The 18,949-nt window shown below is 43.1% G+C and overlaps 1 protein-coding gene across 1 annotated transcript; it reads right to left on the bottom strand.

Moving 5' to 3' along the window:
• Nucleotides 1–2: 2 nt before the first annotated feature.
• Nucleotides 3–12,952, bottom strand: nat10 (N-acetyltransferase 10). Its single transcript, XM_056281253.1, has 29 exons — nt 12,854–12,952; nt 12,502–12,626; nt 12,271–12,362; nt 12,002–12,173; nt 10,040–10,162; nt 9,867–9,928; nt 9,646–9,760; nt 9,429–9,536; nt 9,047–9,180; nt 8,852–8,945; nt 8,665–8,763; nt 8,175–8,311; nt 7,926–8,050; nt 7,639–7,789; nt 7,433–7,529; nt 7,203–7,319; nt 6,052–6,153; nt 5,387–5,461; nt 5,175–5,291; nt 4,814–4,947; nt 4,679–4,727; nt 4,442–4,538; nt 4,202–4,309; nt 2,635–2,807; nt 2,430–2,549; nt 614–712; nt 421–494; nt 229–309; nt 3–149 (listed from the first exon to the last, which is right to left on the bottom strand). The coding sequence occupies exons 2-29, from the start codon at nt 12,613–12,615 to the stop codon at nt 11–13; spliced, it is 3,108 nt and encodes a 1,035-aa protein (XP_056137228.1). The 5' UTR covers nt 12,616–12,626; nt 12,854–12,952; the 3' UTR covers nt 3–10.
• Nucleotides 12,953–18,949: the final 5,997 nt, after the last annotated feature.

Here is an 18,949-nt window from a genome sequence, read left to right as displayed (position 1 = left end):
TTGCTTAAGATCATGGTCGTCTAAATTTGCTTTTCTTGTCCTTGTTCTTTTTAAACCTGCCCTGTTGCATGTCCTTTTTGAGTTTGCCCTTCTGTGGAACTCCTAGATCTGCGGTGTGGTTTTCCCCATCCAATTTCCTCTTCTTGTCACTGCGTGAGAAGGACAGCTTTACAATCACATTTTTACAGAACTATGGAGCATTTACAGACATTCTGGATCTCTCTTTACCTCTTAATACTGACAACAGCCGTGTTCCCTGCTTTATTCAATGCCTGAACCCATTCAGCATCATTTCCATGAATCTTGTACCTGTTAAAAATAAATAAAATCGTTGTACAACAGTTAATGTTGGCCTATCACTTCAAGGTAATATAAATTCAAAGTCATTAAGTGAGGACACGTTCCCTACCCTTTACTTACTCTTCAAGGTCCATCTCCTTGACTTTTTCTAAATCCTGCTTGCGCTTCTCTTCAAACTCCTTAGCAGCCTCATTCTGATTGAGAAGGGGAGATGAGATTACATATTTAAAACAATGTTCAATGTATCAAACAAAGGCCAAAAATTATTTATTACAAAATAAAACAACCCTGGAAGTAATGAGAAATCATATACCAGATCATCATTTAGGCTAGGGACTGTCGGCTCCATGGCAATCTCTTTAGAGGCCACCATCTCTGCTTCAATGGCTTTTTCTTGGATACCAGTAAAGACCTAGGGTACGAAGGGCAGCAGTTGTAGAAGTACATAAAATCCAAATACGTGATTATGCTTTTGTAAACTGTATAACACACACAGAAAATATTCAGACCCCTTCACTTTTAGCACACTTGTAGATTTAATTTTAAATGGATAAAATTGTCATTTTTGTCCATCAATCTACACTCAATAACCCACAATAACAAAGTCAAAGCATGTTTTTTGAAATTTTTGCAAATTAAAAATCAAAAACTGAAATCTAATTTATATAAGTATTCAGACCCTTAATTCAGTACTTTGTAGAAGCCCCTTTGGCAGCAAGTACAGCTTCAAGTCTTCTTGGGGAAGTCTCTACAAGCTTTGCACTCCTGGATTTGGGCAGTTAATCCCATTTTTCCTAGCAGATCCTCTCAAGCTCCATCAGATTGGATGGGAAGTATCTGTGAACTGCCCTCTTCAGGTCTCTCCATGGATGTTCTATAAAGTTTAAGTCTGGACTTTGGCTGGGCCACTCAAGCACAGTCAGGCTTGTCTCCCGAAGCCATTCCAGCCTTGTCTTAGCTGTACGCTTCAGATCACTGTTGTGCTGAAAGATTAACCTTCAAGTGTACTCTGGAGCAGGTTTTCTTCAAGGGCCTCTCTCTATTTGGCTGCATTCATCCTTCCCTAAATTTTGATCAGACTCCCTGTCTCTGAGAAGCACCCCCATAGCATGATGCTGCCACCACCATTCTTGACCGCAGGGTTGGTATTAGCCAGGTGATGAGCACTGCCTGGTGTTCGCCAGACATAGTGCTTGGAGTTCTGACAAAGAGTTCAATTTTTGTCTGGCCACACCAGAATCTTTTTCTTCATGTTCTTGGTAAACTCCAAGCCAGCTGTCATGTTCATTTAACACAAGAGTGGCTTCTGTCTATCCAATCTACCATAAAGGCCTGATTGATTGAGTGCTGCCGAGATGGTCGCCCTTCCAGCAGGTTCTCCTATCTCTGCAGAGGACTTCCAAAGCTGTTAGAGTGACTGCTGGGTTCTTGGTCACCTCGCTCACCAAGGCCGTTCTTGCTCGGTTACTCAGTTTGGCCAGATGACCAACTCTAGGAAGAGTCCTGGTGGTTCCCAACTTCTTCCATTTCACAATTATTGAGGCCACTGCACCCTGTGAACACTCAAAGCTTAAGAAATGGTTTTATAGCCTTGCCCTGATCTTTGCCTCACCACAATTTTATCGCGGAGGTCTACAGAGAATTCCTTGGACTTAATGGCTTGGTTTATGGCCTGACACACTGTAACTTGTGGGACCTTATTTACACAGATGTGTGGCTTTCTAAACTATGTCCACTCAATTCAATTTGTCACAGATGTCCACCTGTGACAAATTGAATCTAATCAGACACATCAAGGATAATTAAAGCAAACAGGATGCATCTCACCACAATTTGGAGTGCCACAGCAAAGGGTCTGAATACTTATGTAAATGAGAGTTTTCAGTTTTTCATTTTTAATAAATTTGCAAAGAATTTCTAAAAACATGTTTTCACTTTGTCATGGGTTATTGAGTGTTGATTGATGGGCAAAAATGGCAAATTTATCCATTTGAAATTAAATCTACAACACAAACTGTGCAAAAAGTGAAGGGGTCTGAATATTTTCTGAAGCCACTGTATATAAACTTTACCACCAATTTTATCATGTTAACCAAAAGATCAATTTCAAAGACTCGATTTTAACTGACCTGTACAAATTTACGTATGAGGCGGTTGAAGAGGCCCAAGAGTTGTGAACTAGGAAGATCAATTTCCTTCTCCAACTGTTCCACTGACTTGTGCTGCAGCCCAATCCCCAACAATAACGCCTGAGGCAAGGACAGAGACCTGTCAACATTGAGGAACCCAGAGATTAACAATTTAAAAACAGACCTGGAGCAAATGGAAACTTACACATTGTGCTGCCGACAGGGAAACTTCGCCCAGCTGATTGAGCATGAACAGACGAGCCAGGGCTGGGATCAGGTCCATGATGAGGTGGTAGTCCACCATACTCCTTGAATACAACTCCAGACGTTTCAGGTCATAGGGGCTGAAATGGACTGATAGTGCGGTGGTGCTGAGGGCTGTGGGGGTCAATCAAGTTAAGTCAGGTAAGGTCTGTCAGGATACTTTCCACGGAAACAAAAATGATCAAGAAATCAACTTCAGTTAAAAGCCATCATCCCTACAAATGCTTGCATATTTTCAGCGCTTGCCGTTGTTGCTTTAACATCAGATGTTTGCACTGGGGAGTAAAATCGGTAAACTTCATATCAAGACAGTGCACCAAATCATGTGACGTAGTGAACAAACTGCAGATGATAGTTCACAAATAACATGCAAAAATATCACTAGTTTAGCCAGCAAGGCTGCACAGTGCAGAAGCAGATATGTGACATTTCTTTTGTCATACAAATGCATCTTCTTGGGTCACTAGGGTGGTGCAACCAAGTAACACCCAGGTGCCCAAATGCTGCAGGAGGTGGGTGCCTGTACCGCTGTGGTGGATCTGAGAGGAGAAATGTGACCTTTTCCGCTCCACCTTGTAGCTTTTTGGGACATTTATCCATTTCAGGCTAGCTTTATTGTCAATTATAACAACTTTTAGGTTCCACTCGATCTCTCTTGATTTGATTATTTCCCACTTGACCTCTGACATCACATGGATGGACGCATCCACTTCAAAGGGTGGGGGGAGGACAAGGGTAGTGCTTCCTGCACCTTCCTTATGACAATTTGGACCATGTAACCCCCAGCTCTCTCCATTAGCTATAGGAGTTGTGCAATGGTGGGATAGTAGGAAAACAGGTAAATGGACATACCAAATTGGGATGAATGTTGTCTTATCATCAAATATTCTTTCATTTACAAATTTTTGACGTTCTTTCTCCGGTCTACATAGAGTATATGCTGCATAACTATGTTTTCAGTAGAGCCAAGCCACAGATCCTTCCAACTATTCCAAGGACACGAAGACACACAGTGAGCAGCGTTTTGTATATCTGGTCCTACAACTCTTCAAAACTCTCCCATTTGAACTGAGAAACGCCTTTGTTGAAGTGGCTGTTAAGTGTTTACTCAAAGCACATCTTTTTAGTTGTCCTTTCACCTCAGGTAAACTCTTCTACTTTTATTTATTAGCTCTTAATCTGCTGTTAATGATGGGATCTGTTTAAATTTAATCAATTCTATTTTGAATCATGTCATTCCATCTCATCTTTTTCACACTATTTTATTAGGGTTCAATTCTCTTTTTTTTTACATTTTATTTTGCTTATTTACGGTCTTCTTTTTAATCATTCTTATCTGTGCACTATTGTTTAATGTAAAGCACATTCATTTCAATGTGTGAGATGTGTTCTAAAAATAAAGTTTGATTGACAGACTGATTAATTGTGACATACAAACCAGATGAAAGGCATTTCCACCGAAAGTATACCAACACTTTTTTTTACAGTGGGTAATAAGGGAGTCTTACCGTTTGTCTCCTCCTTTGTGTTCCTGTTCTGCAAGATGTTGAGTGCCAGGCTGGGGTTGAAGCTGCTGAACTGGTAGGACAGCAGAGAAAGGAAACGCCGGCGGAAATCTGTGGAAACATTTACAGAAACAATCAATGTTCAGGAGGGATATAACGGGCACACACACACACGACGAATTAGGCAGATGTGTTATCTCTAAGCAATATGGGAGGAGTTATGTGACAGCAGTGGAAGCTCACCTTTCCAGAAGGCAGACAGCCACTGGCCCTGCTCTGAGCCCTCATCTGTATTTAGGGCCTTGAGCATCACGCACGAGTGCTCCCCGGTCAGATCATTCTAGATGCGCACGCACGCACGCACGCACACACACACACACACACACACCATATGCTAATGACAAACTAAATTTTAAAAAAACATGAACCATGACAGACTGTCACTCAGAGAGGAGAGGGTTTTTTTTCTCTCTTACTTACAGGAGTTTGTCTCAAGTAGACTGGGGTATAACCTGCTTTCTTCCAGAACCTGTCATGTTGGGTCAGAAACCAACACTGGTGACACTGAAACAATCTGCTAATATCTTCTAACATTTGCCATGCAAGGACACTCACTTAAGCAGCTGAGAGGTAAGGCCAAAGGAGACCCCTAGATAGTCTAGCCTCTCTGCTGTCCTCTCACTCAGTTTAAGCAATAAAGGAGGTAGTTCCTTTCTTGGAGTGACAACCTCCTCCAGAAGACTGACAGCCTAGAAAACCAATGAAAACAAGAGGATGAGAGTAGTCAAGTACATCGGGCAGTGCTATGCTTTTTGTGCTGGCTTTATTGATTTGTTTGAACGAATAAAGAATTCAACTTTGTAGCTTTACTTGGTGTTCCCAAAAATTTTTTTTTTTTTTTTTGGATGTATGAAACGAACCAAAACCTTGTGATTTTGACAGATTTTGTTCACTGCAAGATTCTTTTCTCAGTTACCTCACTACCAACAGTCATGATCTCACTGTTGGTTGACTGCATGTTCTCATGCATGGTGGGGAATTTGCCTTCATAGTACATCTGCAGCAGCTTAAGAGCCCTGGAGCCATAGCCCATCTGTAAAACAGGTTTACACCCATTTATGAGAGCCTGGATTAACAAATTGAGTCGTTAAGTGAGATTATCTTCATGAAGAGGTTTACTATGCCTACCCTCTGATAGTCCGGGTTGACAGCAATCCTCACCACTCTGCCTCCAGAGAGGCTGCCAAACTCTGGATCTTGGAACTACAGAGGGTAAGGTGGAGGATAGGAGAAATTCATTAAATGAGCCGTTGTGAGTATTTACACGCACATGCACACGTACATGTACACACAAACACACAAAGTTTTGGGGTTCAAAACGAGCCCACTACCAAGGTCTGTCTTTTTTCATCATTAATCAAAAACACAACATTTTTTAATCATGTGGTAATTGTTAATCAAGAGTGTCATAACACTAATACAAATAAAAAGTTAGACAAAGGATGGTATGAAACCAAAATCTCAATATTTTGTTTGCGCACCATTTACTTTCATTTCCTCAAAATGTTGTGACGCCTTATTTTTCATTTAATGTTTGATACATGGACACTCCTTATATACATAGTATGAGTTGCTTTGGTATTGTAAGAATAACAGATACTGATGTTATTAATATGGTCTTCTTTGTGTGATCAATGCTACTGCAGGTGCTTAGATTTTGAAAAAGGGCACTTCCTTTACAAAGGTTTATTAATTGTTTGTAATTATTTTAGCAGAGCATAGTAAAGCAGTTAGAGGTTATAATGTTCTCCTTAGACTGTCACAGCATATTAAACCCACTCCGTCCTGTTTACCTGCTCTGACACAGTCCAGGGGATAAGGTCACCAGAGGCCTTCTTTCCTCTGGAAAGACTGTTGAGAATGGACTGGCGAGATATTTCCCCCTCTAAGCACACCTGAGGAATCAAAGCAGCCATAATAAACACACAGAAACATACAAGGGCAACATTCATACCAGGTGCAAATCACCTCATGGACCGGGCATGTAACTCCCTCACATTTAGCAGGCTGACCACATGCACAGCACCCAGGATACCATGTTAAGAGTGCTGCTTTGCATCAATGACACTGAGTCCTTGTTCCTCAAGAACATTTGTGAAGACACACCCCACCGCAAAAAACAAAGAAGAAAAATATTTTTCTATTCCGATTTGGGACATTTACATGTGGTTGTAGATCAGATACAGACAAGTGCACATAGGTGCCCTGGGGGCTTGAACCCTGCCATCTTTGGCTTTGTGGGATACAAGTGGGTGTGTGGCTATTGCAGAATTTAGTTGAAAAAAGTGACAGGATGTCACTAGTTTTACACCTATTTGGGGAGATGCTGCCATTAAAGTTAAAGCTGCAATAAGCAATATTTTCAATATTAACAGTGACTCAAATGACCCCCTGTAATGTGAAAGGATTGCTTGTACTGCCAATTGCACTGAGAATCAACACTTCACAGTCAAGTTTTACTTAACCAGACAGGCTTTGCCTTCATTTGCCTTGTGTTTGAATGAATGGTGGTACCTCCTTACCCCCTGTTGTAAAACCATGGATAAACCTCTCCCTCTTTATGATGTGTATTTTTATTTCTGGCCCATGGTTTTGTGTTGTCCTTGTAAGGTGACCTTACGTGTACAGAAAGGCAAAATTTGCCGGCAGGATGCTTTCTGGACATTGTGCTGCTGTAGTACGCAAGTTCAGTTTTGCAATGCCTGCAGACCACTACTTTTTCTTTACATTTTAGTTGGAAATGGTCTCGAACTTCGGACATGGCTCCTGCCTCTTATTTTTGTTTATCTCTGCTCTCCTCCATTTTCAAGACTCTGCATCATGCATTACTGCCCTGGTTGTTCTACATGCCAAGGCATGCCCATGCATGTTTAGCTATTCATAATGAAAGGATTGTATATAAGAGGATTTCTGTCCCAAATCATAGAAGGCACTCTAGTCTTACCTGCACCACAGCCAGGACCTCTGGTAGAGAATTCTGTGTGGGTGGGACAGGAGGCAGAAGGCAGAAAAGGTGATGGGCTGGGGCATCGGACAACATCTGGAGGTCATTGGGGGAATTCTAGAAGCAGAGAAAGCATCAGGGAATGCAGTCAGAGAAGGCTATGTCGTCTGTAGGACACGGTTATTCCTGAGGAATTCGTGATGGTTGGGTCTGCAGATAAAATATCTCACTTTGTAGTGTGATGCCACATAAAGGGCCATCAGTCTCTGGAGGAAGGCCTCAGATGCCTTGTGGTAACAGAAGAGCGTGTCTCTGTTCACATAATATCTGCAGTTGAGGTTCAGGGCAACAATGTAATAACCCACAACAGCACACTAAAAGACTAAAGTACTGTCTGTGCTACAACCTCATGTTCCACACAGAAAATAAAGGATACAAGTCACAAGTCTGAGGGAGGGGACAGCCAGAAACCAGCCTGGGAATGTTCAGACAGTCAAGACACAGCAACTCATTCAGCCACTTCTCTACAGGGTCTCCTGGGGCATAGCGAATGGACTCCAGCAGTGAAATCTCATGGAGAGAACGAGCTGTATAGGGTGAAAAGATAAATATAAATGAATCTGATGTACTATACAATATGTGCACATGCACATGAAACTACCATGAACCACTGACTGTAAATCATAAACCACCACATGGGTGGTTGAAGACTAGGATTACTACCTGCTGCTAGCCGAGCTGTGCTGGTGTTCCTGTTCTCTGCTGACAAGCTTTGTTGACTGTCTGCACTCTGCTGTCTCAACTGCTGAATCAGTTTAAGTGACAGAGAACGTCCAGTGCCCTCATACCTGAAAATGTGGAGAGAAGACGGAGTCAACAGTATGAAATATAGCATTTTCCTGAAATATCAATAGTATTACTGTACATTGGTGCACTAAAACCATAGCATTTGTTGACAAAGATACTGCTAACCCATTGATAGTGGAGGCCATGAAGACAAGATAAGGTCCCAATAGGCTCTTGACCAGAGGAAGAGGGATGGCTGCAGCCTCATCAATGACCAACAGCTCAGCCTGCCCTAGTTTTACTGCATCCGCTGGGTGGATGTACTGTTGGGTGGGGTTCATCAAGTGAGAGATTATACAAATGTTTATTAGATAGTTCCCTCAAAGATTATTGTTCTCACTCTTGCCAGTTTGCCAGATCACATCACCAAAGTTATGACATGGAGAACGCTTACAATAACCAATGACCCAGATCACTCCACCCCTTACCACTCCATGCCCCCACACTTTACACTTCTTCGTTCAGGGTGAAGATAGAGTATAATTTCTGTATTTGAACAACGTGTTGTGTAAAAGTATACTGTGTGTGCAGTTATATGTGCTGTGTCCTGTGTACTATCTGTGTTGTCATGCTTGGGGTAGGCAAAGTGTGACTTGAGTCTGCCTAGGCCATATACCTGAATGGTCTGTCGATGCTCTTTGAAGATGTTCACTCGCACCACTGCTTTATTGAACTCTGGATTCAATGACTGGACTATTTCATAGTCTAGGTGCTCCTACAAATAGATAAGAGATATAAGTTAATACATGCTAATGACATAAAATAACAGACAAACATACATACACAATGTGCAGGCAGCCTACCTGATATTGTAGGGCATCAAAGCCTTTGAAGATAAATTCAAACATGGTTTGAAGGTTATCTGGACTTGGCGAGGTTACGAAGATATTGGAGTAGCTGTGAAGAATTAGAGCCTTTATTACCAGGAGGGAGAGGTCATTCAGTAGAAGAATTTGAAGCACTTGTATTTATTCTGATATGTTAAACCTAATCTTTACCCAAAGGCTATGGCTCCAGCTATAGCTAGACCCAATGCTGCCGATTTGCCTCGTCCACGGGCGGCAGTCAGAGCCACTGTGCTCCTCAAGGTCTTCTCTGAGATGGCCTCAATGAACTTAAGCACCGCTTTGGCCTGGAGGACAACTCAAACATCTCAAATTCCTTTCTCAAAAACAGGTAGATAAATATCAAGTAATAACTGACTTTTCACATAATCGGCCCTTACCTCTGCAATCTTTGCTGTTGCTTAAACTAAGATTTAAGAATTTAAGCTTACTCTGCTGGGGCACTTAGTGTATGTAGCAGTTTATCTGATTGTCCACAATGTGTTGAAAATACATATGTAAGGTGGTGGTGTAAAGTAATTGAGGAGAATCTAACCTGGTCCATGGTCCTGCAACAGTCCACCAACACACCTACAGGCTGAGTATCCTGAAGGGACTCCTTCAGATCCTTCAACTCCTGTTCAAGTGGGGACAGGCCATCCTCCTAAGAGAAATAAAAGAATTGGTCAACGATCAATGTAGGTTTAGCCAACAACCCAGGAAGTAGTGCCTTCTGCCTGAGTTGTTATGGAGTTCAGGTGTGCATGTCATACCTGAGTCTTTGGAGGAACAGGCTTGATAGTGGCCATGTGGCTGGAGATAGGAAGGATGTTTAGTTGGTCATCAATGACAACACACGTCTTGCAGGATACAAGAGAGAGAATAAACCTGGAAAAAGGAACCAATTCAATTTGTACAATGTATTATGTGTTATTTGCCCTTTTACATTAGGGAATATATTCCAAATGTCAACAAAAACCTGAAGAAAACATACCGCTCATTAAACCGTCCCACCACATCTTGATGGGCCTCAGTCCGATATCGAGAATGTACATCCTGGAAGAAAACCAACCACAGCAAATCTCCATTGTTGCGCATGCCGCACAGCCAATCAACACAGGATGACACAAATCATTACAGAAAAGGGTGTGGATGGTGTAGACTTACCATAGTCATTGTGTACAGCTGCTTAAGAGAAGTCATTGTCCTAAGCAGTATTACCACAATACCACCTCCTTCAACAGTTTCAACTGTTCTAGCCAATAGATTAGGAGTAAGAGCTTCAAAATCCTAGGTGACAAAAAAAAAAAAAGAAGCACAAGCTATACAAAAATACACATCTTAAAAACATTGGAGAACCAGACAATAATCATATGAATTTACAATTTCATTTAGCAGACACTTTTATCCAAAGCAACGTACATCTGACAGTTAATATTAAGCAAGGATCTAGTCAGGAGGCGACAATGCAAGTAAGTGTCAAAAAAACTAGGTTCAAGTCCAATAGGAGATAGGTGTCAACAGGCAGTGCACAAAGGCAATGTATAGGGTGCACAGAATTTTTTTTTTTACCATCAGGTAGGTGTGGAGGAGCAAGACGGAATACATATGCATGAATGAGAGGGGAGGACAGTGGAATGGTGAGGATGCAAGGAGTAGAGGTGACGAAGGAAATACTTGGGGTCAACTGTTCAAAGTAACGAGGAGTGCAGAAGAGAGGTGAAGAAGAGAGTGCAGGCAGGGTAGAGAAGAGTGTCAGGAGTGATTTGCTACAGAAGGGTCCCAGCAATAGTTAAAGGGAAGGTTTACAAGATGGTTGTGAGACCAGCTATGTTATATGGTTTGGAGACAGTGGCACTGATGAAGACAGGAGGTGGAGCTGCAGGTGGCAGAATTGAAGATGCTAAGCTTTTCATTGGGAGCGACAAAGAAGGACAGGATTAGGAACGAATATATTAGAGGGACAGCTCAGGTTGGACGGTTTGGCGACAAAGCAAGAGGGGCAAGATTGAGAAGGTTTGGACATGTGTGGAGGAGAGATGCTGAGTATATTGGGAGAAGGATGCTGAATATGGAGCTGCCAGGGAAAAGGAGAAGAGGAAGGCCAAAGAGGAGGTTTATGGATGTGGTGAGGGAAGACACGCAGGTGGCTGGTGTGACAGAGGAAGACGCAGAAGACAGGAAGAAATGGAAACGGATGATCCGCTGTGGCGACCCCTAACGGGAGCAGCCGAAAGTAGTAGTAGATATTAGAGGGACAGCTCAGGTCGGACGGTTTGGAGACAAAGCAAGAGAGGCAAGATTGGGATGGCTTGGACATGTGGAGGAGAGATGCTCGGTATATTGGGAGAAGGATGCTGAATATGGAGCTGCCAGGGAAGGAAAAGAGGAAGGCCAAAGAGGAGGTTTATGGATGTGGTGAGAGAGGACATTCAGGTGGCTGGTGTGACAGAGGAAGATGCAGAGGGCAGGAAGAGATGGAAACAGATGATGGCGACCCCTAACGGGAACAGCTAAAAGTAGTAGGTGTGGAGTTGTTCGAGAAAGAACTGGGTCTTAAGCTTCTTCTTAAAGATGGAGAGGGACTCAGTGGATCGAATGGCATTTGGTAACTAGTTCCACCACCAGAGAACTACAGAACAGAAGAGTCTGGATAGTGACTTAGGGCCCTGTTGTGGCGGAAGTGCCAGGTGCCTTTCATTGGCAGAGCGTAGTGAGCGGGACTGAGTGTAGACCCGAATGAGAGAGTTCAGGTAGGCGGAAGATGATTTTAGTGCTGTTTTGTAAGTGAGCATTAAGGTTTTGAATTTGATGCGGGCAGCAACTGGGAGCCAGTGAAGGGATATGAACAGCGGAGTGACATGTACTGCTTTAGGTTGGTTGAAGACCAGACGTGCCGCTGCATTGTGGATCATTTGCAGAGGTTTGAAAGTGCATGCAGGGAGACCTGCTAGTAAGGAGTTGCAGCAGTCAATGCATGATATAACAAGAGCCTGTACCAGGAGTACAGGTAAGGTCTAATTTTCCTGATGTTGTACAGGTTGATACCGGATGTTGTACAAGGTTGGTTGTACAGGTAGATGCTGAATTTCAGACAGAATATAAAAGTTGTACAGATGTAAAGCTCACCTGTAAAATGCACATGCCATAGGTGTTTCCCAGGATCTTGTGTGTCTCATTGTAGTAACAGTAGCGGATATTGGTTGCAGCGACAAAGAGCTCAAATGGATCATCTTGCTTAAGGCTCAATGTTCCTGTTTTAATCTTCTTTTGAAGTTGCCTCATGCGCTTCTTTCGATTGCTGTTTGCAGAGGTTGACAGTGCAACATCAAATCCTTACATACTTCTTGTTAGAATGCTGCAATTTATGAATGATAATGTGAACCGTTTGTACTGACCTGCTGAATCCAAGTTCTTTTTTGTAGCACCAGAGCACAGAGGGTCGAGCTCTAACAGCTGCTTTAGACAGCATGTGATGCAGGATGACAACCTGAGGGAACAGACTGCTGGCTTAGTGCACAGTGCTAAGAGGCAACTATTTTAACTCACTGAAATAACAAGTACACAAACAACGTGGATGGTAATAATAGTAGCATTTTAATGCAAATACAAAGAATCAAGCTATGTACCTGATCTCTTCCGCGATCCCCCACCACAACGAACAGGGTGCGATGCTGGAGAGCCACGCCATTCTCTATCTGAACCCGAATCCGGTTGTCCACCTTCTTGCGTGAAGTAGCCATTGTCTCTATAACTGGGATGAAATGTACGTTGCAGTAGCTGGAGGTATTGAGGAGATTGCTGAATACACCAAGCCGTGATATCATCGGTCCTCGATAACATGGAAACGTTATCAAGCAGACAGCGTGTTCCGTCAAAACAAATCGTGGTGGTTGGGGGCAATTAACAAACTAACGTTAGGCAATAATTACAAGACAGCCTACGCGCACCCCAAACTCGTAGTATAAAATAATTTATTACCTTAATTTTCAGACACTTTCACCGACGATGAATCTTGTAAGGTCCAGCAAGTCTCAGCACAGCCAGAAACTTCTTACAGTTCACTCATCGTGCTATTGGTACTCACGTGGGGACGTCCGTGAGTTAAGGACCCAAACGTGACGTCCATTGTATGCGACGCCAGACAACAAAGAGCTGCCTTACATGTAGCCTAAATTATATATATATCCATATATAGCGTTTTTTACCCCCCGAAACCGTCAATGGTGTTGTTATAAGTGCTCAACTAACGAGGAGCTGAATATCAATACAGATGCAGGGGGAAAATTATAATAATAAAATATTTTTTGCATTAACACCTTTTCCCTGCATCTGTGTGTGTATATATACGTATGTGTGTATATCACACACACACACACACACACACACACACACACTGAACAAAAATATAAACACACTTGTTTTTGCTCCAATTTTTCATGAGTTGAAATCAAAGATCTAAGACTTTTTCTATGTACACAAAAGGCCTATTTCTTTCAAATTTTGTTCACAAGTTTGTTTAAATCTGTGTTAGTGAGCACTTCTCCTTTGCCGAGATAATCCATCCACTTGACATGTGTGGCATATCAAGATGCTGATTAGACAGCATGATTATTGGACAGGTGTGCCTTAGGCTGGTCACAATAAAAGGCCACAATGCCACAAGTTTTGAGGGAGCGTACAATTGGTATGCTGACTGGAGGAATGTCCACGTTCGTTTCTCTACCATAAACCGTCTCTGAGAATTTGGTAATATGTCCAACCGCAGACCACGTGTAACCACGTTGGCTCAAGACCTCCCCACCGGCATCTTCGCCTGCAAGATAGTCTGAGACTAGCCATCTGGACAGTTGATGCAGCAATTGGTTTGCATAACCAAAGAATTTCTGCAAAAACTATCAGAACCCGTCTCATCTGCGTGCTCGTCGTCCTCACCGGGGTCTTGACCTGACTTGCAGTTCGTCGTGGGCAAATGCTCACCTTCGATGGCGTCTGGCACTTTGGAGAAGTGTTCTCTTCACGGCTGAATCCTGGTTTTCACTGTGCCGGGCAGATGGCAGACTGCGTGTATGGCGTCATGTGGGTGAGCGGTTTGCTGATGTCAACGTTGTGAATAGGATGGCCCATGGTGTTGGTGGGGTTATAGTGTAGGCAGACATATGCTACGGACAACGAACACAGGTGCATTTTATTAATGGCATTTTGAACGCACAGAGATGCCGTGACGAGATCCTGAGGCCCACTGTTGTGCCATTCATCCATCACCATGTTGCAGTATGATAATGACTAACTTGGAGGCCTGCTTGGCTACCTTGGGAAAAACTGGATGTCACTTAATTTTCTGCTTAAACTTATAAAACTGAGATGCTGGTCACTTGCCCTGCTAGACACAGACACCAATTTGATCAAGTAACTATAACAATGGACAACTCTGGTTTCAGTGTGGTAGCTAAAATTTTTGGTGTTGCGTTTGATCCCAGCCTTTCCTTTGAGCACAAAGAAATCACCAAGACTGCCTTTTTTCACTTGCGTAACATGGCTAAAATTGGGTATTTTCTCTCCAGGGCTGATGCGGAGACTCTAATACATGCATTTGTTTCATCCAGACTTTATTAGTGTAATGTTCTGTTTTCAGGTCTACCACTTTCTAGGACTAAAAGTCTTCAGATGGTTCAGAATGCTGCTGCTGCTAGAATCCTAACTAAATCTAGGAAATTTGACCATATTACACCAATTCTTGGCTTCCTATCATGTTGGATCAGAATACAAGGTGCTTCTGCTGACTTATAAATCCTAAATGGGCTTACCCGTCTGATCTCCTTGACCTGTACATTCCAGCTTCAGCTCTTCGCTCTCAAAATACAGGGCTCCTGATGGTACCCAAAGATTAAAAAAAAAAAAAAAAAAGTCAGCTGGTGGCATAGCCTTTTCCTATCAGGCCCCTTCCTTGTGGTATAACCTGCCTGCTGCCATCAATCAGTCTGTCCTTTTAAATCCAGACTTAAAACATCTTTTTGCCTTGGCTTACAATTAGTTGCCGTTTTGAGTGCTTCACAAACTGTACTGCATGGCGGGTTGGTTTTCTGTCTCAATGAATTTACCAACAAATCTGCCGATTGAGATTATAGAACATAGGTTATGACTATTGCGAACTGTTCTGTTCTCTCACAGGTCTTCTCTTTTTCTGTGTGTGAATGGTGTCCTGTGAGTCTCCCTTGTGTGCAGTTGGTTCTCCTCCCAAGTCTCCATGGTGGATGCTGCCTGCCATTCCCCTCATCACATTTTCTTTTTATTAATCCGAATAAGTTTTTGTTAACATGATGCTGCTTGCATGGCTTGGGTCCTGGACTGTTCCGATGGTGTCTGGACACTGCTTGGCATTCTTTGCAGCATATTCTTCATAACTTCTAGAAGTCCATAATTGTGTTATTCTCTTTCAATGTTGTATTGTGTAAACACGACAGCCATTGCACGTTGTCTCTGTTAGGAGAGAGATCCTTACACTCTGAGGTTTCTTCCTAATTTATTTTTTTCTAAGTGACTTGTTCCTTATTCAGTGAGAGGGTCTAAGGACAGGATCTTGTGTTTCTGTTAAGCATACAGGCAAACTTGTGATATTGGGCTATACAAATTTGATTTTGATAACGCACGGCCCCATGTTGCAAGGATCTGCACACAATTGGTGAAAGCGGGAAATGTTCCAGTTCTTGCATGGCCTGCATACTCACCGGACATGTTTTGGATGCTCTGGGTTGGCATATGTGACAGCGTGTTCCAGTTCCTGCCAATATCCAGCAATTTCGCACAGCCATTGAAGAGTGGACCAACGGGCCACAATCAACAACTTGATGGGAAGGAGATGTGTTGATGGTTGTTCGCAGGTCTGTTTGTCACAATGGGTGGTGGGGTTTTGCTGTTAGAGCTCCCACACTATGGAACTCTACCTACTGAACTCAGACACACCAAGACTCTGGCTTTTAAATCTCTTAAAACCTCTTGGTGAAAGCTTTGGTAAATGTTTGATATTTGCTTTTATTTATACTATTTAGTTTTATTCCTATTTATTTTCTTATTATTTTTACCATCTCCTTTTGAGGCCTTTCCTTAATGTGACATCTTTTCAAGGGATGTGGCTTTGGTTCTTCCTCACTGATTAATGATGGACTCTCAGATGTGATGGAAACTAATCTCACAAAACCTTTTGGGCCAGTTTCCCAGACACAGATTATGCCTAGCTCTGGATTAAACTGAATTTTAAATGAAGATTTTTCATACAAAAGTCTTTTTTTTTTTTTAAGTCCAGGACTAGGCTTAATCTGTGTCCAGGATATTGACTCTGTATCTGGCACTGGTGGTGGACAAATGAGATGCTTACAGGAGGAATCAGCATCTATATCCTTCTCACTGATGGTCCATGTTGAGTTTCTCTTCATTTTTCTTCTAAGAGCATTGCAGATTTGTGGATTTCATGCCAATATTTGAGGTGGCGCACTGGTTAGCGCGGTCGCCTCACAGCAAAAAGGTCCTGGGTTCGAGCCCCGGGGTAGGCCAACCTTGGTGGGTCATCCCCGGTCGTTGTTTGCGTGTTCTCCCCGTGTCTGTGTGGGGGCTCCGGTTTCCTCCCACAGTTCAAAGTAATGCAAGTCAGGTGAATCAGCCGTACTAAATTGTCCCTAGGTATGAATTGATGTCTGTGTGTCAGCCCTGTGATGACCTGGCGGCCTGTCCAGGGTGTCTCCCCGCCTGCCGCCCAATGACTGCTGGAATAGGCTTCAGCATCCCTGAGAGCAGGATAAGCGGTTCCGATAACGGATGCCAATATCTGAGAACTTCCTCCAAAATCTCAGCCTGTTTTCTCATGTCAATTGATTTATTTTGTGGATTATTGTCACCATCATGCAGACTAAGAAGACAACGATCATAACTTTGTCTCATCCATGTCTGGCTCTGATGGAATACAAATGAAGTTTGGAGTTGCCAACTTTGGTAACCTGGCTGGAGTGAGGCTTTCATTCTTCTCTTTTACGTGCACTTAACGTTTGACAGCTAACGTTGGTTAGCTGGCTGTTTACGGAACATTTATTCAACATAGAGATATACACCGCAGTAATCAGTCATTTCAGACGTATCTCTATGGCAACACCCACATAGAATGAACACACTTGTTTTTGCTCCAATTTTTCACGAGTTGAAATCAAAGCTCTAAGACTTTTTCTATGTACACAAAAGGCCTATTTGTTCATAAATTTGTTTAAATCTGTGTTAGTGAGCACTTCTCCTTTGCTGAGATAATCCATCCACCTGACAGGGGTGGCATATCAAGATGCTGATTAGACAGCAGGATCATTGCAGAGGTGTGCCTTAGGCTGGTCACAAAAGGCCACTCTAAAATGTGCAGTTTTTTCACACAGCACAATGCTACAGATGTCGCAAGCTTTGAGGGAGCCTGCAATTGGCATGCTGACTGCAGGAATATCCACCAGAGCTGTTGAACGTTAATTTCTCTACCATAAGCCGTCTCCAAAGTCGTTTCTGAGAATTTGGCAGTACATCCAACCGGCCTCACAACTGCAGACCACGTGTAACCACGCCAGCCGAGGACCTCCACATCCGGCATCTTCACTGCAAGATCGTCTGAGAACCAGCCACCCAGACAGCTGATGCAACAATTGGTTTGCATAACCAAAGAATTTCTGCACAAACTGTCAGAAACAATCTTGGGGAAGCTTATCTGCTTGCTCGTCGTCCTCACAGGGGTGTTGACCTGAATGCAGTTCATCATCGTAACCGACTTGAGTGGGCAAATGCTCACTTTCGATGGCGTCTGGCACTTTGGAGAAGTGTTCTCTTCACGGCTGAATCCTGGTTTTCACTGTACCGGGCAGATGGCAGACGGCGTGTATGGTGTCGTGCGGGTGAGCGGTTTGCTGATGTCAGCGTTGTGAATAGAGTTGCCCATGGTAGCGGTGGGTTTATGGTATGGGCAGGCATATGCTACGGACAATGAACACAGGTGCATTTTATTGATGGTATTTTGAATGTACAGAGATACCGTGAAGAGATCCTGTGGCCCATTGTTGTGCCATTCATCCACCACCATCTCATGTTGCAGTATGATAATGCATGGCTCCATGTTGCAAGGATCTGTACACAATTCGTGGAAGCTGAAAACATCCCAGTTTTTGCATGGCCTGCATACTCGCCGGACATGTCACCCGTTGAGCATGTTTGGAATGCTCTGGATCGGCGTATACGACAGGGTGTTCCAGTTCCTGCCAATATCCAGCAACTTCGCACAGCCACTGAAGAGGAGTGGACCAACAGTCCACAATCAACAACCTGATCAACTCTATGCGAAGGAGATGTGTTGCACTGCGTGAGGCAAATGGTGGTCACACCAGATAGTGACTGGTTTTCTGACCCCCCCCCCCCGCATATCTGTGAAATCCATAGTTCAGCGCCTAATAATTCTCTTTTTCAAGACAAAACTGCACATTTTAGAGTGGCCCTTTATTGTGACTAGCCTAAGGCACATCTGTGCAACAATCATGCTGTCTAATCAGCGTCTCGATATGCCACACATGTCAGGTGGTTGGATTATCTCAGCGAAGAAGTGCTCACTAACAGATTTAAACAAATTTGTGAACAGAATTTGAGAGAAATGGGCCTTTTGTGTACATAGACAAAGTCTTAGATCTTTGATTTCAGCTCATGAAAAATTGGAGCAAAAACAAAAGTGTTGCGTTTATTTTTTTGTTCAGTATAAAAGATCCAGTTTTCGAATACTCTGCTGTCTTCTAGAGTCAAAGTCCTTCGCTTGGTTTAACCATTACTATACCAGAAAGACTTTTATGTTTGCCTGTTCGTCTCTGTTGCAGTGTTTCGGCGTGAGTGTTGCCTTGGTGTCGTGAGACTCATGCCATAGGAAATTAGCGTCCTGTGGTGACCCACATCTATATAACGAGAGACATTCACCTAAGAGGACAGTGTACCTTTAAGGGAAGAGGCGAGGGGTCAGATAATGCACTTCCGCTTCCGGTACACAGTTCAGTGTCGTTGTCGAACGTATGACATGCA

The sequence above is a fragment of the Lampris incognitus genome, chromosome 6 (genome assembly GCF_029633865.1).
Source record: "Lampris incognitus isolate fLamInc1 chromosome 6, fLamInc1.hap2, whole genome shotgun sequence".
Lineage (NCBI taxonomy): Eukaryota > Metazoa > Chordata > Actinopteri > Lampriformes > Lampridae > Lampris > Lampris incognitus.
This window is presented reverse-complemented; position numbering and strand designations above follow the sequence as displayed.